The sequence below is a fragment of the Lithobates pipiens genome, unplaced genomic scaffold, assembly GCF_037356315.1.
Source record: "Lithobates pipiens isolate NorthernLeopardFrog02 unplaced genomic scaffold, aLitPip1_a1.2 Scaffold_18, whole genome shotgun sequence".
In the NCBI taxonomy this organism is placed as follows: Eukaryota; Metazoa; Chordata; class Amphibia; order Anura; family Ranidae; genus Lithobates; species Lithobates pipiens.
The window spans coordinates 261,048,930-261,075,650 of record NW_027507758.1 but is presented as its reverse complement, the minus strand read 5'-3'; the positions used below and the strand labels follow the sequence as shown (position 1 = coordinate 261,075,650).

The 26,721-nt window shown below is 46.2% G+C and overlaps 1 protein-coding gene across 14 annotated transcripts in view; it reads right to left on the bottom strand.

Moving 5' to 3' along the window:
- Positions 1–26,721, bottom strand: part of EPB41L2 (erythrocyte membrane protein band 4.1 like 2) — a 351,078-nt gene that overhangs the window by 83,282 nt on the left and 241,075 nt on the right. For all 14 annotated transcript variants that reach the window (XM_077486872.1, XM_077486875.1, XM_077486879.1 and 11 more), the window contains one exon: positions 5,862–6,034. In XM_077486872.1, the coding sequence (XP_077342998.1) occupies positions 5,862–6,034 (173 nt within the window). The remainder of the gene's footprint in view (positions 1–5,861; positions 6,035–26,721) is intronic.

Sequence of the window (26,721 nt, the reverse complement as noted above, 5' to 3'; positions counted from 1 at the left end):
AGAGGCTACTATAGCCGCCAGTGATAATCACTGTCTTCTCCCGGTGGGGACGTCTCCTCCCACCCTTCTCCATCGGGAGAAGGCAATGGCCTGGCAGGAGGGATTGCCACATCAACACTATCTGTATTGATGGGGGACTCAAGCTAATTTCTTTCCTGCAACCCCTGATCGTGGGAACAAAAACTGTTCTGTGTATGGCCAGCCTTAAAATATTATTTGGATATTCATATTTTATATTTACTGTGAGGTCATCCCTTGGTTTGAGGAAAGGTATGGAAAGAATCAGATAATAGAAAGATTAACAGAAGCAGAAAAAAAAAACAATTAAAAGGGTACCATTCTAATTAGGTCAGTGTACCAGGAACACATCACAAGCCTCTGGTTAGTGAAAGATTAAGTGTAGGGACTCACGCTATACTGGGTCTTCAATGAGGTAACACAGCTTCCAGACTTTACTGAACTGTTCTAGGGTGTCATGGCAGAGTGTTGCAAGGTTCCTCGCTAGTTTAAAGTCTCTAATTCTGTTGTAAAGTTCTATGAGGGATGGTGTCTCAATGCTTTTTCTAGATTTCAAGGGCTATTAGGCATATAGCTGTAGTAAGTATGCGTGATAGAAGTCTTTTGGCCTTGGACTTTGGAGAAAAGGGAATCCAGGTACCAAATAATCAACATGGAAATTAACAGATTCCCACAAAGGTTTGAGAAGCAGATATTGCCAGTTTATATGTGTTGGAAAGACCCCAATCCCTTTGTGCAACAGCAAAAAACTGTCACTGGCTGTTATAATAACAATAACATGGAGGTGTACCAGTGTTTGGAAAAGGGTGCAAATTAAACTTTTACCAGCTTGTGACTAGCTTACCCAGGTTTCCACAGGTAGCTTTTCCCAGAAAAAGTCTTTTCTCATTTTTGCATTTAAGGATGTTTATACAAATTTTGTAAGGGAGTGGTGTTGAATACTTTATAAATGTTGGACTTTATTTACGGGAGGGTCCCACCAAGGAAATTTTTGCCAAGGGCGTCAACTTGGAAGTTGTCGTGAGTTTGTTATTGTCTGGGCTTAGTGGCAGATTTGCAAGTACCTGTAGAACATTTGTGAATATTCTAATGCTAAGCCACTGAAAACCAGTACCAAAACATTGCCCAAAGGGCATCATTACATGCAGGGTGTAGTATGCATGGATGTAGGCAACAGGAGGAGGCTCTGGGGCAGTCTGTATGCTCCACCTATAGTTGTTTGAGGGATTTAGCCCTCAGTGCTGTGAAAGCATTTCTGTTTTGTAAGTGTTCGGCTTCTTTTAATTAAAAATAAGGTACACTTCACTGTGATTTCCCCTTTGACATCTTTTAGACAACCATATTGGTTAAACCGGTCATCTACATTCGATGAGTTCTGTCCCACTGGGGTTACACCTGGTGGTGGCGATTGAAAGTTTTGTGTCATTTGGAGGAGTAAATAATGCGGGTTTTAAAACGCAGACTTCATGACTTTCACAGATATGCACATACGGGAAGGGTTTTAAATTCAAGATTGATTTATTTTATGTGCTTTCACTCCAAAAATGTTTTTACAATTTATACATTTTCTTTTATTTTAAATGGAACCACCTTCCCACTGTATTTTGCAACAAATGTGTAACGCTTTCACCATTTCTCTAAAATAATTGTCAGTGTTTTTGTACATGATCAAACAGATTATGGAACAGTCTTTACTACTTTTGTGCATACATGATATACTGAAACGCAAAGTGAATTCCAAAACAGAAGCCAAATACAAATAGCTTTGTACAAAAACCTGTATATGTTCAACGTTTGTAAAAATAATCGTTACTTTTATAATGCATAAGTTGCAATTTTTTTCCTGCAAGCAGCATTTTGCACAGTGGAACAATGGTAGCATTTTGCCTGTAGGTGGCACCATAGCACAACATTATTTGCCATCTACGGTATACGGTTTTTATTTTCTGCCCCAAATGCCAAACTTTTTTTTTTTTTTTTTTTTTGAGGGGGAGATGGGGTTTCCAATGTATTTTAAATTTATGAATTTTAGGGCATATATTTAATTTAAGCAATCTGGTCATAAAAAATAGGTTTTATATTTGATAGGTATCATAGATGAATAAACTTATTCATCTGGTTTTAGATAGTATTAGACAATTCAGTTTAAATGATATCTTGGTTATCCAAATTACTTTCACTTTTTTTTAAGACTCCTAGCATTTATATTAGTTGCAGTCTCAAAGTATATTATTTCTATGGTCAATACACAAAATTTAAAAAACTTTTACCCTGGTGCTGTAAATATATACAACCTTAAATATTTTGTACATGAAAATGTACAGATGATCTCTGAAAAGTTTATGTGCAAATGACAGTTATGAGTTTCTGCTCTCATCTATTTTTATCCAATTTTATTTAGGGACCCAAGTTGTATAAGCCATGTGTGATATTGTTTAACTCACAATGATGTATTGCATATTATTTGCAGGGACTGTCACAGTTCAGGGTTTGTATCGTCTTTAAAGAAAACCATGTCAATCTAGGTCAAAATCCAAAAATATGAATGCACATGAAAAAAAAAAATAAAAAAAAAATCAAACAGAGCGGTTAGAAGGAGCAGGGCCAAACTTGACTTTAAGGGCTCCTTCACATGGTCGTGTATAGTAGTTTCTAGGCAGTTGCGTTTAGAAGCATTTTTTGGAACAAAAAAAAAAAAATGTGTTCAGGGCGGATGGTCAGAGGCATTTGAAACACCAAATGCCTGTAACAGCTTGTAAACGCGGTAACTAGTGTTTTTCGATTACAGCCATTTTTCATTTTTGGCTATTTGAAGAAAAAAACATTTTTCATTCTTTTAAAACACTTCTAAACGCAAACGTGGCAAAATCACCACCAAACAGATGCTTTATACGTCAGTTACTATCTGTCAAGTTAAATTTGCTCAGGAGAGGTTGTAAAAATATTCTGTGTACACAAAGCCTTATGCCCTGTACACATGGTCGGACATTCCGACAACAAAATCCATCAGATTTTTTCAGACGGATTTTGTGCCAAACTTGACTTGCATACACACGGTCAGAAAGTTGTTGGAAAATCCGATCGTTCTTAACGAGGTGACGTGCAACACGCACGTCGGGACTATAAAAAGGTCAGTAGCCAACAGCTGTGGTCTCTTAATTTATTTTGAGCGTGCGTGGCACTTTGCCCGTCAGAATTGTCTACACACGATCTGAATTTAAACTATCAGATTTTTTTGTTGGAAAATTTTAGATCCTGCTCTCAAACTTTGTGTTTCGGAAATTCCGACAGAAAGTCCGATGGAGCCCACATACGATCAGATTTTCCGACAACGCGATCTGATCGCACATTTCCCGTCGGAAATTGTGACCGTGTGTACAGGGCATTAGGCTTCAACTTGTATAAGAACAGTCTGCACAACAAGCTTTTATCACTTAATAAAAAAAAAAAAAAATGCTTTATAAAAACACAGCATTGATGAAAACAAGCACACTGAATATGTAATTTTCCTTGTCATGCAATTTAAGTTGCATCACAAATGGCACTAATGTGAACCAGCACTTAAAGTGGTGTTCCACGCAAAAGAGAAATAGGATTTTTGTACTCACTGTAAAATCCTTTTCTCTTTAGTTCATTGACGAACACAGCTCCATTAATGTTGACTGTAGGGTTATTACGACACCTTCATGTTTAGGCGGCCCAGTGGTGTAGTGGTTAGCCCTCTCACCTAGCAGCAAGAAGGTCGCTGACAACCAGCAATAATTTATTAAAGCAGGGTGTACCTGAAGGAGGCTGCGCAGGTTGTCATCGATTTTCAGGTAGCAGGCCATATCAGATGGCTCTAAGGGCCAGGGGTTGAGCATGCCTGGTGTAACACGTTTGTATTTCAGTGATTAATACCACTTCAATGCAACTTTCTTGAATCAAAAGGCTTAATGTACACGGGGCATTTTACAACCTCCCCTGAACGATTTAACTTGTAACTAGTAAACTACATTTAAAAAAAACGTCAGTTTTGCCGCATTTACATGCCACGTTTAGCTGTGTTTGCGTTTAGAAGCATTTAAAAAATAAATTTTTTTTTTTTTCAAATAGTCAAAAATGTATCTCCATTAAACGCCTGTAAACGACACATGGCTGAACATGAGTTAATGCACTTACACGCGTCTTACAAGCTGTTATAGGCTCGAGCTTCGAGCGATCAGGCTATGCCTCTCCACATGATCGATGAGACGAGGTCGTCCGATCAGAATCCAGTCAGACAACGCCACGGCGGTGGCATATGTCAACCATCAAGGAGGAACAAGAAGCTCGGCTGCAGCATGGGATGTCGCTCACATCCTTCGGTGGGCAGAGCAACACGTACCGGCCCCTTCGGCTATATACATCCCAGGAGTAGAAAACTGGCAGGCGGACTATCTAAGTCGCCAGATGCTGGACCAAGGAGAATGGTCACAGCATCAGGAGGTGTTCAGGCTTCTTTACCTGCAGTGGGGCATACCAGATGTGGACCTTCCGGCCTCTCGGCTCAATCGAAAGGTGCAGAGGTTTGTGTCCAGGACAAGAGATCCTTGGGCAGATGCGTTGGTAGCTCCATGGGAACAGTACTGGTTGATTTACGCTTTCCCTCCACTCAAACTGTTGCCACGTCTGCTCCGCAGAGTGGTGGCCGAGGGGATTCCAGTGATACGGATTGCCCCAGATTGGCCTCGGCATCCTCGGTACGCCTGGTGGTGGATGCTCCTTGGCGGTTACTGATACGAGAAGACCTCCTATAGCAAGGTCCGATACTCCATCCTGCATTACCATCGCTGATTTTAACAGCATGGCTGTTGAAAGCCAGGTGCTAAGGAACCGAGGTTTGTCAGACTCGGTAATTTCCACAATGCTGACCCCTTGTTATGACACTGCTTGGGGACGTCCCTACGGTCAAGATTAATGGAGCTGTGTCCGTCAATGAACGAAAGAGAAAGAAGTTTATTGCATTACTAAGGCATGTGCTTCCCTGGTCTGTTTTTTGTTTTGATTGTCCATATTTTTTTGCCAATTCAAGGGATGGCTGCAAAGACCCTGGTATATTGAAGGCTGCAACACAGGTTAGGAGCTGTTTTGGCTGGTCACACCTGAGCGCAAGAGTGGGATTAATAAAAACTGATTTTGATTAAACCCCACCTGGGACTAGTCCCATGGAAAATGATGAACCTGATTTTTTTATTTTATTTTTTATTCAAAACCATTTTATTTCATTTTATTGTGGCCCGTGAACGGTTACCAAAAACCCTCTCTCTTTAAAAAGTTGAGCGCCCCTCTGGTACACCTATATCCAAAACAGACAATTAGTACCTTTACTTTATACAGAACTAACCTTCTTCCATGGTGGAGAACTGAAGTATCCATGGCAAAGCAGGCAGGGAGGTTCAGAGGGACCCAATTACAGTAGACGAATACATTGCTCCTCGCTTCTGTTGTAACTCCCCCACCACACTGCAAAGTCAGCTATTGCTTTGCCATCTCAATCCAAAATTGCTCTTCACGTCCATCCTACTCCTCTCTGCCATGATCAGCCCTCACTCTCCCTACTCCTAGCCACGATCAGTTCCTACACTCCCTGATCCATTCAAGGTCACATCCCACTGATTCCCCTTATCCCTTAGTCCATGATAAACTCCTGTTTTTATTCAGTCCCCTCACTTATAATCACCTACCTACCTCTCTGCCCATAAGCTCTCACTCTGCCTCCTCTTTCTGCTATTCCGCAATCAGTCCTGTCATGACCAACTTATCCTCTGTTGCAACATTTTTTTTAGGCATTATGTACTCTATGGAAATTCCAATTCTGTTACCTCCATCAAGACTCCTTGAGACACGTTTGCTGGATGTACGCTCAAAATATGGTGCAGGTCTGTCTATTCTCATACTTGCATCTCTTGTCTGAGCTTGTGTGCGGCCACTATAACGAAACTTAGATCCCAGAGTCAAAAACTTGGCCTTTGGTGGCTGCTCTGTTGAGGAGAGCCTGCAAAAGAATCACAGCTGGTAAGTGCTAAATTTAAAATTATCCCTCATTTGCAATTTTTACATTTGCCTAGCATAGACCACAACTATGTAATCTAGATAGTACAGGCAACAACACAGAATTGCTTTGCCAATGCATCCGATTACTTGTGGACATCAACTAGTTATGCTTAAAATCACATAAAAAAAAAAGAGGTTGTGAGCAGCTGGAGTGCAATTAGGGTTGACACTAATTGTCGGTTATTAGTTAAAGTAAATAATTGTGATTAAATGTCACAAATTGGAATAGGTGAATTACTTAGAGTTTCAGCATCTCTCCATAGTAGCAGACATGCAAACTATAAACACTTTAAAGAGAAAACTAGTTATTTATTGTCAACGCTTTTTTGTTGAATTGTCTTTAGCATTTTCAACTAAGCAGCATGTCTGGGGTGTAGGATTTCCTAAATCTGGGCATAGACTGCTCATATTGCTAGGGCTGTAACTAACAATTATTTTCATAATTGATTAGTTGGCCAATTATTGTTTTGATTAAGCGATTAATCGGATAATAACCTTAAAAAAATAAAATTTAATTAAAAAAAGTGTGGTGTATAATTTAATATGTAAAGAAAAAAAAAAAAAAGGCAACGTATTCTTAAAAATCTATATGCATTGGTAAATATAAAAAAACAACTATATGGTTAGCAAAATCTATAATCCACTCTGAGAATAACAGACAGAAGAGATATACTGTATATACTATTGAAGGTTGAATCTAGTAAATATCACTCTCAGAGATCAATTTTTTTATTTAGACCCCTTTTACACTGGGACGCATGTAATGTGCCCTGCTCCCACGCCTCAAAATCTGCCCTGCTCCCACGCCTCAAAATCTGCCCTGCTCCCACGCCTCAAAATCTGCCCTGCTCCCACGCCTCAAAATCTGCCCTGCTCCCATGTAATGTGCCCTGCCCCCCACGCAATGTGCCCTGCCCCCCACGCAATGTGCCCTGCCCCCCACGCAATGTGCCCTGCCCCCCACGCAATGTGCCCTGCCTCGTTGAAGTCTGCCCTGCTCCCACATAATGCGGCCCGCCCTCATGTAATATGCCCTGCTCCCACGTAATGTGGCTTGCCTCCATGTAAAAGTTTACTTTAAATGGAATTGTAATGCTTTCCATTACCTCCAGTCTATCAGCCTCCGCCTTCTCTGGGTTCAAATGCTGATCTTCCCTGCACAGTCTTTAAAGTAATTTTTTTTTTATAGAACAATATGTTATACTTACCTGTTCTGTGTAATTGTTTTGCACAGAGCAGCCTCGATTCTTCTCTTCTGGGGCCCCCACTGATGCTTCTGGCTCCTCCCGTCTTCAGAGTGCCCCAATAGCAAGCTGCAAATTATAGTATAGTGTGCCCCTATAGCAAGGTAAAAAAAAAACTTCTGCCTTTAGACCCACTCACTTCCTCCCCAGTACTACATGTTCCATGAGGCATTGCTCCTCACACATTCACAAGTTCTTAGGCACTTACTGACATGTATGGATGGTGCACTGAGCTGTATGTGTGCTGCCCTGTATTTCCCGATATTTAAACAAATAATGCATTCTGTATGAAGGCCAACTAATAGGCTGGCCAATTAATCGATTATGAAAATAGATAACTATTTTCATAAATGATTAGTTGTCGATTCGTTGTTTCAGCCCTACATATTTCAGCCGATTCCCTCTGAATCTGCCGAAATTCGAGCCCTGGGTGCTCTACAAGGACAAAAAATAGGATTTTTTGTACTCACCGTAAAATCCTTTTCTCTGTAATTCACAGACCGACACAGCTCCTCTTAGCCATTGGGTTGTTAGCCTTATCACTAGGAGAATACTAGGCATTAGTTGTAACACAATACTCAGAACTCTTAGTTCCGCCCAGGGGGGCGGTCCCTTGGACTATAACCCTCCACCCTGCCATGCAGTCATCAGTACGTCAACAAGCAGTATAACGTAAAGATAAAAAGTAGGGGCGGGTGCTGTGTCAGTCGGTGAATTACAGAGAAAAGGATTTTACGGTGAGTACAAAAAATCCTATTTACTCTTATATTCACCGACCGACAGCTCCTTTCTTAGCCATTGGGACGTCTCCAAGCAGTGCCAAACGAGGGGTGGGAAAAACAGCATAAAAACGTCAACCACCATTGCAAGTGGGAACTAGTGAAACTTTACCCACAAAAAACAACAGTGCGTGGAAAAAAACACCACAAAAACCAGGGCATCCTCAACAGGAGTGATTACCCAAAACCGCACCAAAACTGCGGAAGTAATGCAACAGTGCATTAACAGTACTGTGTTTTTATCGAAAAAACAGGAAATATATATTGCATATTCAATTGCCACTACACGGCCACCTGCAAAACTTTGCGGCCAAAACAGGCATCAGCCGATGCACTGACGGCTACCTTGTAGAACTTGATAAACGTGTGGACAGACGACTAAGTCGCCGCTTTACACACCTGAGCAACAGACGCTTGGTGTCGGAAGGCCCAAGACGTTCCGATTGCCCTTGTGGAGTGAACTGTGACTGGAAAGGGGGGCACCTGCCCCTTCAAAGTGTAGGCTTGTACCACAATCTGTCTGATCCACCTCGGAAATGGTGGCCGACGAGACCGCCATGCCTTTCTTTGGACCAGCCCCCGAAACAAACAGCGACTCCGACTTCCGAAAGGGAGCTGTGGCAAACAAATACACCCTCAGAGTCCGAACCACATCCAGAGCGTGAAGGGCCACTTCCTTAGGGTGCTTCGGCTTAGGACACAGAGATGGTAGCACAATGTCCTCATTGATATGAAAAGCCGAGATCACTTTTGGTAGAAAAGACGGCCTTATCCCTGTGGATAACCAGATAGGGCGATTTGCAAGACAAGGCTGCCAGTTCCTAACACCCTCCTGGTCGATGTGATGACCACTTTCTGGGGAAGAGTCAGCAGGGGAATCTCCCTGATATTTTCTAAGGGCAGCTTTTGAAGCGCCGACAACACTAGATTCAAATCTCAAGGGGGTAACGGACGCACCGGAGGGACTACATCTCGTACCCCATAAACAAAGGTACTCACTAATGAGTGAGATGCCAGGGGTCCCTGAAAAAAAAAAAAAGACAGCCAAGGCTGAAATGTGCCCTTAATGGTGCTCAACGCCAATTTCTGGTCTACAACGTGCTGAAGAAAACAGCAGGATCCTGGATATAGAAAAGGAACGCGGATGTCATCCTTTCTCCTCACACATGGAGATATAGGCCTTCCTGGTACGATGGTATATCTTCCGCGAGAAACACTTTCATGCTCTTAACACAGTTGGGATCACCGAGTCCGACAGACCCCTGGCTCTCAATAGCCATGCCGTTAAAGCCAGCGATGGTAAAGCAGGATGGAGAATCGGACCTCGAGACAGAAGGTCCTCTCACAAGGGCAGTCGCCAGGGAGCGTCTGCCACCAGACACACCAGGTCTGCATACCAAGGACGCTGAGGCCAATCTGGGGCAACCAGTATCACTGGGATTCCCTCAGCTTCCACTCTGCGAAGCAGACGTGGTAACAGTTTTAGTGGAGGAAAGGCGTAGATCAGCTGGTACTGATCCCATGGAGCCACCAGCACGTCTGACGTGTCTGCCCACGGATCTCTTGTCCTGGACACAAATCGTGTCACCTTCTGATTGAGACGGGAGACCAGCAGATACACGTCTGGTGTGCCCCACTTCAGGCACAGTAACCTGAATATCACCGGATGCAACGCCCATTCTACTGGGTCCAGCATCTGTCGACTCAGATAGTCCGCCTGCCAGTTACCCACTCCCGGGATGTAAATGGCCGACAGGGCCGGTACGTGTCGCTCTGCCCACCAAAGTATGTGAGAGACCTCCCGTGCAGCGGCTGAGCTTCTTGTGCCACCTTGGTGATTGACATATGCCACCGCAGTGGCATTGTCCGACTGGATCTTTATCAGAAGCCCTTGCAGTCTCATCGACCATGTGGAGAGGCACAGCCTGATCGCTCTCAATTCGAGCAGATTGATTGGAAACTTGGAATCTTCAGTCGACCAGATGCCCTGAGCCAACTGAACCCCCATCACTCCACCCCAGCCACTTTAGTGCACCTTTCTTCCCACGCACCGCCTCCATCTTGGCAACAAACGAATTAAGGACTGCTGTCAGGGTGTCCATGGGCACCCTGTGCAGTCCGCAGGTGACCCGGGTTGCAATTGCCAGGATTTCGGGGGAAGAAACACCAGTTTCTGAAGCCATGCTGACCCTACCCTGTCTGCCACCCGAAGGGGACTTAGGACAGTGACAGTCCCACCCTCCTTGCTGCCGCTGGCTGAGGGGCTCTTTCCCGCCGGACTCACCACCCTGAGGAGTTCTGCGCTGTCCCACAAGTAGTGCCTGTAGTCCCTGAGTGCTCCCAAGCGCAGAGGAAACCAAAGCTGTGTCGGTGGCAGCCACCAGAAATAGCGCCAAACCACTCTAGAAAATGTGCTCAGGCTTCAAGAAAATGGCCACCCAGCGTCCAGTATAGACAGAAAACACAGGGAAAATGGATGTGACAGCACATGAGTCATGCTGCTGCAAGAGAACACTGAAACGTGTTCAGGCTTCCAGAAGATGGCCGCCAGTGTCCTGAATAGGAGATCACTGGGAAAATGGCCGCTGAAGCCCAGGAAGGCATGCTGCCCTCACCCACACCTAAAATGGCCGCCAGCAGCTCCATGAGGTACAGAAACAAAGTGATGACAGAGAACACAGCACCGCGCCATACAATAGCAGAACCTCACAGGCACCTTCCAGGGGCATAAAACACAGGACCCAGGACACCACTAGAGCCAGCCCTCCTTTCCCAGATGAGAGCCCACCAGATAGCCCCTGTACATGCACACATACACCGCTCAGCAGCCACATGCAGCATCCCCCCAGTGGAGGGGGGAGGGAAGATAGGGACAGGGAGAGAAGAGAGGGGAGTTGAGGCACCCCTGAATCGACCTCCCAGGGAATGCCCAGCTGCTCAGCTCCACTGAGGCAGGGAGAGCTGTACTTACCAGTCCTGAAGAGCTGGGAGACATTCCATTGCAGAACCACTCACTGATCAGTACAGGATGGCTGCTGGCCTCAGCCCACTGTGGCGCAGACATTAGTAGCCTGGTCATATGTGGGCCCCGGAGCATAAAAGCTCACCGACCACCTCTGGAGCTGAGGTTTTGTCGTGGCCTGCCAAGCGCGTAGCTGTGGCCTGCACACGCTCGATAGATGGACTGGGGAGACTACAAGGATAAGGGTATCCAGCCTGTCACCCAGCCGGCTGTTGATAGCAGATCACAGGATTATCATCTTGCACAAAAGGACCAGCTTCTGCATAAATAAATAAAAATAAAAAAACACGGACCGATGGGCCCGCAGGGTTCCTAGGTCCTTCTTCACTAGGCAAAATAAAACTGATGAATTCGGGGGGCGCTCGCGAGCAGCCAACCAAGATGGCCGCAAGCTAATCGCGCTCCTCCACCGCCAACCACACAGATGGAAATACTGCCGTCCCTGCACATTATCACGGGCTACCGGCCTCACGAAACTACGGCGGACTGTATGGGACGCAGATTGGGCACAGCGCGGAGCTCCTCGCAGAGACAAGTCGTGCACACCAGCCACGCGGACTTCCCGACGGCCGGCCTTCCGGATACACAGGCCCCGTATATGGAGTCATCACCCCGCTGCTTTCAGGTGAGCCGGAGGCCTGCTCAGATGCAGAGAGCCTGCAGGGAGCCCAGCAGCTTTATGTGACACCTGTGCTGAGGGGCGCTGACCTGCTGGCTCGGTTTAAAACCATGTTACAGGGGGAACTGTCGGCGGCCACCACTAAGCTGGCCACACACCTCACTAAGGAGATCCGTAAGCTGGGCAGCCACACGAATGCCCTGGAGGACAGGATGGAGGCTGTGGCTACAGTGATTGACCATCATGAGCAGGACCTGCAAGACCTCTGGAGGGAGCTGGATGCAGCCCTCCTAAAGTTAGAGGACTTCGAGAACAGGTCCAGACGGGGGAACCTCCGGCTAAGGGGACTCCCCGAATCTATTGAGGACTTGACCTCTACTGCCACGGCCCTGTTTCAGGAGCTAGTCCTAGGCATCCCTATTGAGCGCATGGAATTCGACCGGATCCATCGGGCCCTGGGGCCAAGGAAAGAGGGGGGCCCGCCATGGGACATTATCAAGTTCACATACTTACGCACTAAGGAAACACTACTTAAAAGCAGCACGGGGGACAAGCCTGACTTAGGCTTCCAGGGTCACAAATACCAACTCTTCACCGATCTGGCCCCCACCACGGTGCAAAAGAGGCATCTTCCGAAACCATACACTTCAGCCCTGCTGGATCACCACATCAAGTACACCTGGAGCTTTCCTTTCCACCTCCCATTCGCTCATCAAGGAAGGAGCTATTCTGTGCGCACCGTGGAGGAGGCCCAGGCGACTTTCGAAGCCCTGCACCTGCTCCCCCCTCCGGACAATTCCATCAGCGGGGGAAAAGGCCCTGGGTCCTCGCCCCCCTTCTGGGCGATTGGGCCGCATGTGGGAACCGGTCAGTAACGGAAAGCGGGCCCAGCCCGGCACCCTACCACCTTTTCGATCCCCTCGCTATGACCCGGGATGAAGACTGTGTGGGTAAGCCCGTCCACTACTAATTTTCTGGTTTAGCTGCGCCCTCAGGGCCCTGATGTACTTTTTCTTTGGCTGACGTTTGGTTTGCACCGGATCGCTACGACCATGTCCCTATCACCCCTACCTATGTCCCTCCCACTGTTTTTGTTTTATTTTTACATTTGGATTTTAATTTTTCAGAGCCGTCTTCTAGGACCTTGTGCTTGATCGATGGCCTGGCCTTCCTAGGACTGATTGGCTTCTGCTAGGCTCCCTGGATAATTTGCAGGCCCTTTCCGGGGACATTTTTTTTTCTTTTGCAAGACAGTATCCCCAGCAGGGCAGGTGCAGATGCTTTATGGGACTGTGCCGGGGATCGCTCTATACAGGGTCATGTTTTACAGTTAACTGGTTGCTTATAGGAACCTGGGCACTAACCGGTATCCCAATCCCCCCACCCTCCCTTCCCTGGTCTTTCCCCTCTCCTTCCCTCCTCTCATGCTGCTCCCACTTCCCTCCCTCCTGCCACCCCATGTTCCCCTTCCTGTCTCCCCCCACTTCCCCCCTCCTATTCCCTCCCATCCCTCTTCATGGCCTCCCTCCCCTTCCCTCCCGATCCCCTTCCTCTCCCATCTCCTCTTTCCTGCCGTTCCCCCCCCTTCCCACTTACTTCCCTCCCCCTCCTTGCCCGGTGCAAGTTATGTTTTTTTGGGTCCGCCCTCCTCCAGGGGGGCGGGTCGGGGGCCGTGTTGATGGCTTCCCATTGGCTTGCTGCCCGGGCCCAGTGGGGACCACCCCTTTTGAGGGTCTCTGGTGGCCCGGTGGCACCCCGACGTGGGAGTCATGGTTGGGGTCCGAGGTTATGTTCTCCCCTCGGGCGTTCCCTGAATGGAGACGCCGGCTGGGGAAAGCCTCTATTTGCACTATTTGTTGGGTTAATTATGTTTTTTGTAATTTAGGTGTAGGTACTGCGAGATGGGCTTAGCTCATTCTTCCTGTTCTTGTTTTAGTTTTAATAGCCCCAGTGCAGGGGCGGTTTTATTATGGTTTAATTACTGTTTTAACTTTTTTACAAGCCGTGTGGTTGGTGGTAGAGACACCCCCCCCCCCCCCCAAGTGTCCTGTAGCTAGGATGCTATGTTCACCATGTGTGATGACTATGTGTGTTACATGCCAAGTCTGTGTTTTCTCTCCTCTTTTCTTCTCCTCTCCTCTTTACTCCTTCCCCTCTCCCTCCCCTGCTCAGGGTGCCTCGCCTTGGGATCAGGGTAGGTACGTGGCCAGTCGGTTACTGTATATTTATATGATATCTGTTCCCGTCCCCAGATGGCTCAGAATGCGTTGAAAATATTCTCGCAGAATATCCATGGGTTTAATTCTCCTATTAAAAGGTCAAAGGTTTTGCGTCATCTGAAATCTCAGTCAATTGACGTGGTCTGTCTGCAGGAAACCAGGTTCTACCAATCTTCATCGCCCAATTATTTGTCTTCCCATTATCCAGTGTTTTTTACGGCCTCCGCCTCTGAAAAACAGAGAGGGGTGCTGATGGCCTTTTGGCGTAACCTACAATTTAACTGTTCTAGGGAAATAGCAGACCCCACGGGTAGATATCTAATCTTGCAAGGCACCCTGTGGGATTAAGAGGTCACTTTGGTTGGATACTACACTCCTAATTCATTCCAGCAGATGTTTTTCTTGCACCTGCTTTGGGGTAATAGCCAGGCATCAAAAAGGCCTGCTGATTATGATGGGAGACTCCAACTCATAGTCTCAGGGAAGTGCCTCCGTCCCACGATGCCTCACAAGAATGAGCGCTATGCGATCTCTTCCCATCATATGGCTTGGTGGACGTGTGGCGTGAGCAACACCCGGGGTCTCGGGAAGTCACCTTCTTTTCTAACCACAACCAGAGTTTCTGTAGAATCGATCATGTGTTCCTGCAACTTAACTCCTTGCCGTTGGCTCATAAGATTGTTATCTCTACCTCCCCGTGGTCTGACCATGACCCCCTGATTCTTGGGATTTCCTTAGCTGGTTTATCCCACCCGGCCTATCTCTGGCAGTTTAATTAATCCCTTTTGACTACGCCAGATACCTGTACCCAGGTGCAAACACATATCCAAACCGATATTTTGTGGAAAACGTGGGCTCGGTCGAATCCCCGGTCACCTTGTGGGAAGCCCACAAGGCGATGGTCAGGGGACACCTGATCCAGATCGCCTCCCGCACAAAGCGAGCTAGAGAGCAGCGGACACGGGAGTTGACCTCTTTGCTAGAAGCTGCAGATGCGACTTGGAAGGCGCGTCCAACAGCAGCCAATAGAAAGGTCTGTGACGACTAGGTCACAGAGTTGGACCTGCTCGCATCCGCTCAGGGTGACAAGGACCTGCGCTGGACCAAGTATTAATTCTATAGTAGCTCAAACAATCCTGGTCCTATGCTGGCTAGGAAACTTAACTCAGTGGGGCACCCGAGCAGGCCGGTTCGACTGCAGGTGAGGGGAGGGGGGATTCACGTCGAACCCATCCAAGGTAGTGGCCGGCTTTGCCTCATTTCTCTCTTTTCTATATAGCAGACCAGCTGCCTTTGACCGGGACAAGGCCGAGAGATTCTTTCAAACGTTTAGCCTCCCCTCCTTGACCTCGGAAGCTCGAGACTCCTTGAATGTTCCCATATCTGAGCTGGAAGTCACCCAGGCCCTCAAGTCTCTTAAACCGTCCAAGACACCAGGCCCAGGTGGCTTTACTGGTCTTTATTACAAGACATTTGCACCCCTGCTCATGCCCCACCTGACTTGCTACTTCAACTCCTGGCAGGAAGGAGCGCGGCCCTCACCAGACTCGCTTAAAGCTCACATTTCTATGCTCCCCAAGTCAACTGAGGAAGCCACGGACCCGCAATCTTTTTGTCCCATCTCCCTGCTGAATGTCGACCTAAAGGTCTTAGGAAAGGTCCTGAGCACGCGAGTTAATAGATACCTTCAGGCCCTCATTCACAGGGACCAAGTGGGCTTTGTGCCAGGTCGCCAGGCGGGGGACAATGTCCGCAAGGTTATTCATCTCCTCCATATCCTCCAACAACGTAAAATCCCGGGGTTTTTGCTTTCATTGGATATTTATAAAGCATTTGACTCGCTTTCCTGGGATTATCTCCAATTTGTTTTGACTAGATGGGGATTTGGGGTAAATTTTTTGATTTGGATCCAAGCCCTCTATTCTGCACCTTCAGCATCGGTAAAATATGCGGGCTTTCTCCCCGACCCATTCCCCATACTTCGGGGTACCAGACAGGGCTGCCCCCTGTGCTCTAAATCCTGGCACTGGAGCCGCTGGCAGTGGCGATCAGGGCCAGTGGTGGCATCTCAGGAGTTCTCTACGCTGGTACTCAATATAAAGCAAATTTCTTTGCGGACGATGCCCTTCTGACTCTGTCAGACCCACTCATCTCCCTGCCTAACCTACAACTTATATTAGACCGGTTCACAGCCTTCTCCGGCCTTCAAATTAATCCCTCCAAGACTGAACGTCCATCTCACAAAGTAATTAGTGCAGTGCCTCCAGGACCATTTCCCCTACCATTGGGCATCCCACTCAATTGACTATCTAGGTATCAAATTAACACCCTCTTATTCTTCCCTGTTTTCCACCAACTACTATCCCCTGCTGCGTACAGTGTCCACCCTTATGCAGACTTGGCAATTCCCCCACCCTCTCGTGGGTTGGCAGGATCTCGGCAGCGAAAATGACGATCCTGCCCAAAGTCCTTTATTATTATCGCACCCTGCCTGTCCGCGTGCCTGCTTTTTTTCTTCGACTCCTGCAGAATAAGATCCTCCAATTCATCTGGGCGCATAAACGTCCTAGGATATCTAGAGCGACTCCCTTTACCAATAGGCTCCAGGGAGGCATGGGGGTTCCCAACATCTCTAAATCCCACACAGCGGCGCAGATCTCCCCACTAACTATGCTCCATGCAACCACGGATGTTCCCTTGTGGGTACTCCTGGAGGTGCCTAACTGCGACCCCTGTTCACTTCAAGCACTGCGTTGGTGCCCCCGGGCATTGCGCCCCTCTTTGAGCGCGATGCTGCTTCATGGTCTGCAAATTTGGGATTCCGTCTGCTTCTCCAGCAACTTGATGTCTCCCTTTTTACCCCTGATCCCTATCACTCATAATCCTCTCTTCCCTCCAGGTCTGTAGGAACCTCAGGCATTTTCCTGGTGGCCCTTACATGGCTACCCACAAGTCCAAAACTTTCTTTCCACACGCTTCTTCTCTTCCTGGGAAGCTATAAGGGAAATGCATGAGGCACCGGCTAGTGAGCATTATCGCTTTATTCAACGGAGACACTGGATTGGGGCCTTGCGTCGCACGTCCACCTACCCATTTCAAAAAACCTTTTTGGAGCACGTATGCCAACATGCCCCTGGGTCCCTAGGCCTTATCTCTGCCATTTATGCATCCCTGAATGGACGCTCGCCATCAGCACTCCTCTCATATATGGCCCAATGGGAAAGGGACCTTCAGGCCCCAATAGATCTGGAAGACTGGAGTAAAGCCTGGAGAATGGTAGCCAAATGCTCGTTTAATACAAATACTGTAGAGGCCACATACAAAGTACTATTCCGATAGTACTGGGTTCCGGCCCGCACTGCTCAGGCCTTCCCTGGAAGCACTGACAGATGCTTTCGCAACTGTGGACAACGGGGTGATGTTATTCACACCGGGTGGTCCTGCCCGAGGGCTAGTGGGGTTCTGGTCAAGGATCTTTGGTTTGCTGCAGACACTCTTCTGCCTGACAATCCGAAGGGACGCCAAGTTAGCTCTCTATCATTGTCCGATACCTGGTTTGCGAGGTCCTCAGCAGAAGCTGGCTACCTACCTTACCGTTGCCCCCCACGGCAGGGGTAGCGGGTGAAAGGCTTTAACCCCAGAGATGACAAGGGGGTTACAATAATTTGTGTTGTAACCAGTCTTGATGCCATCCCCTACTTGTATTATACCGTCTGTATATAGTGGTGTTTTGCCCTTTAGAATTATGTTTATGATTTGTAGCCCCTGTGAGGGCGTCCAATGAGCAGATTCTATTTTCTTGTTTACTCAAATTTCTAATAAGCATATGGAAATGAAAAATGATGAATGCATGGCAGGATGGAGGGTTGTAGCCTAAGGGACCACCCCCCTGGGCTGAACTAAGAGTTCTGAGTATTGTGTTACAACTAATGCTCAGTATTCTCTTAGTGATAAGGCTAACAACCCAATAGCTAATAGAGGAGTTGTGTCGGTCGGTGAATATAAGAGAAAGTCCTTTAGCCCTGGTTCGCACTGATGCCATTTTGAAATCGTGCTAGGTTGAAGTAGCGCGATTCCAAAGTAGCAAGTCAGCATGATTCTAGGTGCTATTTGAAAGAAATCCGCGCAGGTTCATGCAGAGATGTCCATTGAAGTTGCACCTGAAAAATCGCCAAAAGTAGTGCAGGACTTCCTTTTGCAAAATCGGTGCAGGGCCGCAAAGTTAGCATCGCACTGAAGGAACGGTGCCATTGCTGGCAATAGGCTCCGATTTGTCATGCGATTTAAGCTGTCAAATCACATTACAAATCGCTCCAATGTGAACAAGGGCTTAAAGTGGATGTAAATCTACATATATACCCAGTGAAGTGAACAGCCTCAGATGATACACAGAGATGAAACAAATCCTCCTACATAAGTTTTACATGTATATCTGCTATCTTCAGATTTATATACGGTTTAAAAGTTCACGCCCTGTTAGCATTTTCTGTTCCTGATTCACCTGTGTGTGTGGATTCTTGCCCTATACACTGTGAAACAGCTGATTGGAGGATAGGCATACGCCCCCCCCCCCCCCCCCCTCCACAGCACCTTGCAGAGCTGTGCTGTGAATAGACCAGCTCTCTGTCCATCTACCCACTCTGACACAACATTCAGGCTGGTTTTATCACAATTGACAGAAAACTTGTCAGAACTTATGTTGATAACAGAAGAATGGAGCTGGAGAAAGCCACGGGACTTAGAGCTTTGAAGAGAGATAAGAAAACACTGCAGATATATGTGCCGAGCTCAAATTTCATGAATCGGGTTTAAATCCACTTTAAATTTAATTATAGTCAAAATCAGTTTATAAATTGACCGAGTTGGGTGAAAGCAGTCACTGTTTAGTGGCGCCTTGTATTCCAGTCAGCCGTGGGAGCATCACCGCAGGAGACTTGACTGAATGTCTCAGAGGACGGAATTGTAGAAAATCAAGTTGTGTATGAACAGTTTTAATGTAAATCACAGGACTCCAAATTATCTAAAAAAGGGCCAACAGTTAACTGTCCTTCAGACTTTAGGGGGGCCAGACTGTGGCCAGTGGGAGTAGAAAACAATGTCCCGGCATCAGTGGGAGTAAATAGTGACCCATCTTTGTTAGAGGGGTGGGAATAGTGCCCCATTGCTGGTGGCAGTGGGAGGAATAGTGCCCCATTGCTGGTGGCAGTGGGAGGAATAGTGCCCCATTGCTGGTGGCAGTGGGAGGAATAGTGCCCCATTGCTGGTGGCAGTGGGAGGAATAGTGCCCCATTGCTGGTGGCAGTGGGAGGAATAGTGCCCCATTGCTGGTGGCAGTGGGAGGAATAGTGCCCCATTGCTGGTGGCAGTGGGAGGAATAGTGCCCCATTGCTGGTGGCAGTGGGAGGAATAGTGCCCCATTGCTGGTGGCAGTGGGAGGAATAGTGCCCCCATTGCTGGTGGCAGTGGGAGGAATAGTGCCCCATTGTTGGTGTCAGTGGGAGGAATGAATGCTGTGGTAAAGGGTGCTCCCAATGCAATCATTAGAATGCAAAAAGGGTTTTATAAAAATAGTATGTATACATTCAAAACCGTGTATAAACGTGCATTAGTGAATAGCTTCACTTTATACATGTGCACAAATGTCTCAGAAAAAATAATTAATATATTTATGATTGCTCAAACAAATATATAATGAAAAGCAAACTGCGCTCACCAGATGGCCCTGGCTAGCAAGTGACCATAAGACATGAAGTACCTCCTCGAATCCAGGAAACCATTCAACAATCTTTTTCCAATGACCCCGGGAACAACCAGATCGAATCTTTGTTATCTATCCTCCACGCCAATCTCCCACATCTGAAAATCAAACTCCACCAAAAAGAGCCAGGGATGGCAGATATAGTGTAGTATTGTGTGTTTATTGTTAAAAAAAAATGTCACTTACAATATTTCCAGCAGGGGAGTGCATAAATATATTGGAAACACCTAGTACGGTGGAAGTCTGTTCAGAGGGCACTATCTGACCAGTGGTGTATGCTATGCATTAGACGACCCCCCCAGCGGAATTGATGTAGAGTGTGTGTCAGACCTAGCTTCTATGCATTTCACGTTCCAGCACGTATGATCAGGAAGCGGGGCCACATCTGGTGTAAATATTGTAAGTGACATTTTTTAACAAACAAACTATACTACACTATATCTACCTTCCCTGGCTCTTTTTGGTGGGGCTTGATTTTCAGATGTGGGAGATTGGTGCGGAGGATAGATAAAAGATTTGATCTGGTTGTTCCCGGGGTCATTGGAAAAAGATCGTTGAACGGTTTCCAGGAATCGAGGAGGTACTTCATGTCTTATGGTCACTTGCTGGCCAGGGCCATCTGGTGAGCGCAATTTGTTGTCACTTTGGGTGAAAAGTGACGAATATTATTTGGAACACAGATTTTATTTCTCACATGGTGTTGGAGTAGAATCATCTAGAAAGAATTTTGGGGCTATTTTGAACTTTTCATGATATATTTGTTTGAGCAATTATAAATATATTATTTTTTTTGGAGACTTTTATGCAAATGTATAACGTGAAGCCTTTCACCAATACACGGTTTTAAATGTATACATACTATTTGTATACCGTAAATGACTTTTTACGTTCTAAATTAATGCATTGGGAGCATCCTTTACCACAGCATTCATTCTTCTTCACTAATTTCAGGTGCAGCAACCCTTTTTTACTTTTTGTTTTATTATTGGCGCTGGTTTCATTTATTATTCAGTGGGAGGAATAGTGCCCCATTGTTGGTGTCAGTGGGAGGAGTACTACTACTCATCCCTTTAAATATACTGTGAAATTAATCACTGCATCACGATTTGGGTGTCCCCAATGCGGCATTGATGAATGCGACCATAGAAATCGATTGCAGATGATGTCATTGCCCCGTCCCTCCTGGGAGAGCGATTCAAGTGTATCCACTGTTACGTGCAATACCCGACTCTCTTCTCTTACTTCCAACTCTCCTCATGTCAGCGGAGAATTCTCAGCCCCACCCGCTGACTGTCATTATTAAATCAGAAGAGAGGCGGGCGGGGATGAGAATTCCCCTCCCGCCTCTTTTCTGATTTGATCTCGACAGTCAGCGGGTGGGGCTGAGAAATCTCTGCTGACATCAGGAGAGACCCAAGACCAGAGAGGCGGGCCAGGCAGTCACATCAGAGGTGCCTATGCTCATGGCCAAAAGGTCAAGATGACTGGAAGTGGTTAAAGCGGAGGTCCACCCTAAAGTGGACCTTCCGCTCATCGGAACCCTCCCCGCCTCCGGCGCCACAATTGGCACCTTTCAGGGGGGAGGGGGTGCCCCGCTGCCTGCTGGTAAAACACACAGATCCCAGAGGCAGCGGGGACCATCCTTATTGTGCAGCGCGGCTCGCGTATGCGCAGTAGGGAACCGGGAAATGAAGCCGAAAGGCTCCATTTCCTGATTCCCATACTCAAGATGGTGGCTGCAGCACCCGAGAGACGATCTACAGATCGGCTTCGGGTGCCGACATCGTGGGCGTGCTGGACAGGTAAGTGTCACTATTTTAAAAGTCAGCAGCTGCAGTATTTGTAGCTGCTGGTTTTTAAAAAAAAAAAAACCCTGAGTCCCGGCAGACTCCCGCTTTAAGGGAGTGAGGTTATTTTTAATTCAAAGCAGCGTTCCAGTAAAAAAATTCTTATTAAAAGTCAGCAGCTACAAAAAAAAAGTGTATCTTCTGACTTTTAATAAAAAGAAACTCACCTGTCCCACAATCCAGCGACGTGGCCACCCAAACCCTCCCTTCACTCCCCTGCCTGTCCACGGTGCTGGCAATACTACTGCGGGCATCCGCCGAGTGCCCATGTCTCACTGTGCTGTTCTGAACGGCCAGGCAATCTTTTGGGACCTGTGATGTGTCCCAGAAGATTGCAGGGTGGAAGGCTGCCTAGGCTGCTCAAGCGGAAGTTTGTTGGTAATCGTGGTGCATCGCGTAATCGAATCGTTGACCAGATAATCGTAATGGAATCGTGAGACCAATGAAGATGTGCACCTCTAAATATAAATTATATATATATATATACACATATATATATATATATACATATATATATATATATATATATACATACATATATATATATATACATACACACACACAGTTGTGCTCATAGGTTTACCCAGGCAATAAGTATGATTTCTTGGCCATTTTTCAGAGAACAGAACAGAAACTACCCAAATGGGCCTGATCAAAAGTCCTTAATATCGTGTATTGCCCCCTTTAACATCAATGACAGATTTAAGTCTTTTGTGGTATTTGTGGATGAGGCTCTATCTTCTCAGATGGTAAAGCTGGCCATTCCTCTTGGCAAAAAGCCTCCAGTTCCTGTAAATTCTTGGGCTGTCTTTCATGAACTGCACGTTTGAGATGTCCCCAGAGTGGTTCAATGATATTGAGGTCAGGAGACCGAGATGGCCACTCCAGAATCATCACTTTATTCTGCTGTAGCCAATGACAGGTCAAATTTGCCTTGTGTTTTGGATCATTGTCATGTGGAAATGTCCAAGTACGACTTATGCACGGCTTCCTGGCCAATGAATGCAAATGTTTCTCCAGTATTTTTTGATAATATACTGCAGCCTTTGTAGCTCAAACATCCCCAAAACATCAGTGATCCACCTCCGTGTTTTACAGTAGGAATGGTGTAACTTCCATCATAGGCCTTGTTGACTCCTCTTCAAATGAAGCGTTTATGGTTGTGGCCAAAAAGCTCAAGTTTGGTCTCATCTCCAAATGACTTTGTACCAGAAAGTTTGAGGCTTGACTCTGTGCAGTTTGGCATATTGTGAGCAGGATACTTTGTGGCATTTGAATAGTAATGGCTTTCTTCTAGCGACTTGACCATGCAGCCCATCTTTCTTCAAGTACCTCCATATTGTGCATCTTGAAACAGCCACACCACATGTTTTCAGAGACTCCTGTATTTCACCTGAAGTTATTTGTGGGTTTTTCTTTGCATCAAAAACAATTTTCCTGGCAGTTGTGGTGGAAATTTTAGTTGGTTTACCTGACTGTGGTTTGGTTTCAACAGAACCCCTAATTTTCCACTTCGTGATTAGAGTTTGAACAGTGCTGATTGGCATTCTCAATTCCTTGGTTATTTTTTTATATCCTTTTCCTGTTTTATACAGTTCAACTACCTTTTCCCGCAGATCCTTTGACAAATCTTTTACTTTCCCCATGACTCAGAATCCATAAATGTCAGTGCAGCACTGGATGAAAGATGCAATGGTCTGTAAGGGCTCTTTCACATGGATGATCCATTCAGGTTTGCCTGTCAGCTTTTTAGGTTGACCTGAACGGATGCTCCATAGAGGTCTATGGAGCGCCGGATGTCAACGGTGACATGTCCGCTGACATCCGACCCGCTCCGATCCGAAAAAGTGTGACGGAGGAAAAAAACTACTTTCCATCCGTCATCGGATCGGGTGATGACGCACTCTGCGGTCCGTCATCACCCAATCTCCCATAAGGGAGAGCGGGGCTCTGACAGGTCCATCCCTGCACAGTGTGCAGAGACGGACCTGTCATCTTCCTGCTCAGCAGGGATCGACGGAGTGATCCCCACTGAGCAAGCAGATATCCACGGGGTGGATCAGCATAGATCCGCCCTGTCTGAAAGAGCCCTAAGGAGTCCAGAAACTCATTGACCTTTTATACACACACATTAATTACAAGCAAACAGAACAAAGGTGAAGATGGTTACCTTTAAAAGCCATTCAAACCCCTTTGTGTCAACTTATGTGCATGTTATCAGGCCAAAATCAACGGGGTATGTAAACTTTTGATCAGGGTAATTTGGGTAGTTTCTGTTGTGATTATTTAGTAAACACAGCTGATTGATAATAAATGGCTTCAGCCAAACACTAACCATGAGTGAAAAAAGTTTTTCTTTTATCATTCATATTATCTGAAAAATGGGCAAGAAGTGTGTGTGTGTGTGTTTATATATATATATATATATATATATATATATATATATATATATATATATATATATATATATATATATATTATATATATATATATATATATTTTACACACACACATAAATTCATACACAGTATCTCACAAAAAATAAAAATGTACCACCCCTCACATTTATGTAAATATTTTATTATACCTTTTCCTGTGTCTAGACTGAAGAAATGACACTTTGCTACAATGTAAAGTAGTGAGTGTACAGCTTGTATAACAGTGTAGATTTGCTGTCCCCTCAAAATAACTCAACACAGCCATTAATGTCTAAACCACTGGCAACAAAAGTGAGTACACCCCTAAGTGAAAAGTGTCCAAATTGGGCCCAATTAGCCATTTTCCCTACCCGAGATATGTAATGTCATGTAACTCACTAGTTTTACAAGGTCTCAGGTGTGAATGGGGAGCAGGTGTGTTAAGTATGGTGTTATCGCTCTCACTCTCTCATACTGGTCACTGGAAGTACAACATGGCAACTCATGGCAGAGAACGCTGAGGATCTGAAAAAAAGAATTGTTGCTCTACATAAAGATGGTCTAGGCTATAAGAAGATTGCCAAGACCATAAAACTGAGCTGCAACACTGTGGCCAAGACCATATAGCGGCTTAACAGGACAGGTTCCACTCAGAACAGGCCTCACCATGGTCAACCAAAGAAGTTGAGTGCACGTGCTCAGCTTCATATCCAGAGGTTGTCTTTGGGAAATAGAAGTATGAGTGCTGCCAGCATTGCTGCAGAGGATGAAGGGGTGAAGAGTCAGCCTGTCAGTGCTCAGACCATACGCCGCACAGTGCATCAAATTGGTCTGCATTGCAGTCATCCCAGAAGTAAGCCTCTTCTAGAGATGATTCACAAGAAAGCCTGCAAACAGTTTCCTGGAGACAAGCAGACGAAAGACGTGGATTACTAGAACCATGTCCTGTGGTCTGATGAGACCAAGATAAACTTATTTGGTTCAGATGGTGTCAAGCATGTGTCGTGGCAACCAGGTAAGGAGTACAAAGACAAGTGTGTCTTGCCTACAGTTAGGCATGGTGGTGGGAGCGTCATGGTCTGGGGCTGCATGAGTGCTGCCAGCACTGGGGAGCTACAGTTTATTGAGAGAACTATGAATGCCAGCATGTACTTTGACATACTGAAGCAGAGCACAGCGCCTAGAGGCGATTCAGTTCGCATTGTGCGCTATACAAGCATTTCATTGAGAGCATGGTTCCCTCCCTTTGAGACTGGGCCACAGGGCAGTATTCCAACATGATAACAATCCCAAACACACTTCCACAACGACCACTATTTTGCTTAAGAAGCTGAGGGTAAAGGTGATGGACTGGCCAAGCATGTATCCAGACATGAACCCTATTGAGCATCTGTGGGGCATCCTCAAAACGGAAGGTGGAGGAGCACAAAGTCTCTAACATCCACCAGCGCTGTGATGTTGTCATTGAGGAGTGGAAGAGGACTCCAGTGGATACCTGTGAAGCTCTGATAAACTTCATGCCCAAGAGAGTTACGTTTTTTGACATTCTTTTAGGCAACCAGATGAACCAATTCAATACAGGAACTTTCGGCCCTTCCTTCCCAGGCCAATTTTTAGCTTTCAGAGCAGTTGCAACTTGAATGAATTGTGCGGTCATGCTACACTATACCCAAATAAATTGCTCATCATTTTGTTCCTACAAATAGAGCTTTCTTTTGGTGGCATTTAATGTTTTTTTTTGTTTTTTTACGCAAAAAAACACAGCAAAGACTGAAAATTTAGAACGTTTTCTCCTTCACTGACGGGCACAGATGAGGCTGCACTGATGAGGTAGCACTGACTGGCAGCACTGATGGGCACTCATAGGCACTAATAGGTACTAATAGGTACTTATGGGTGACACTGATAGGTGGCATGGATGGGCACTGATGGGCATCACTGATGAGGAGAAATCTGGCAGCCATTTGTAGTGGGTACTGACGAGCACCATTTCTGGGCACTGATTGGCATCTTTTTAGGGCACTGTGTGGCATCCCTGGTGGCTACGGGGGGGGGGGGTATACCTAGTCATCCATGTGTGCTGGTCATCCCTGGTGTTCCTATCAGAGGGTATGTCAGAGACTCTTTACCGAGATAGGTGTTGCGGTGTGTCAGACTGACGCAGACCGCCGCACTGTGAGCCCCCACGGGTGCGCTCCAGCAGTTATCCTGAAAGACGTCATATAAAGACACCTGAACCACCGCCCGGCCATCATTCTGCTATAAGCCAGGCGCAAAGTGGTTAAAGAGGAGAGGAACCTTTCAACTTATCAGTGCTCCGTTCAAAAGCATCTCTGCATGGGAGTACATTTGTGTTTATGGAATGGGCAGCTTGCACATCTGGAAAGGCACCATCAATGCTGAAAGATATAATTAGATAGATTTAAAGCAGCATATGTTCTCAACCTGAGAACGTATTTTTTCAGTGAAGGCCTTGTATATTTCAGCAGGACAACTGCATACTGTATCCATGACAACAGCATGGCTCTTAGCAGGAGGGTCTGGGTGCCTAACTGGCCTGCCTGCAGTTCAGACCTTTTACCAATTGGAAATATTTGGTACTTCTTGAAACACAAAAAATGACAGACTTCAAGACTGTTGAGCTGTTACAATCCTATATCAGGCAAGAATGAGACAACCTTCCTCTCACAAAACTCCAGCAGCTGATCTTAGTTCCCAGACAT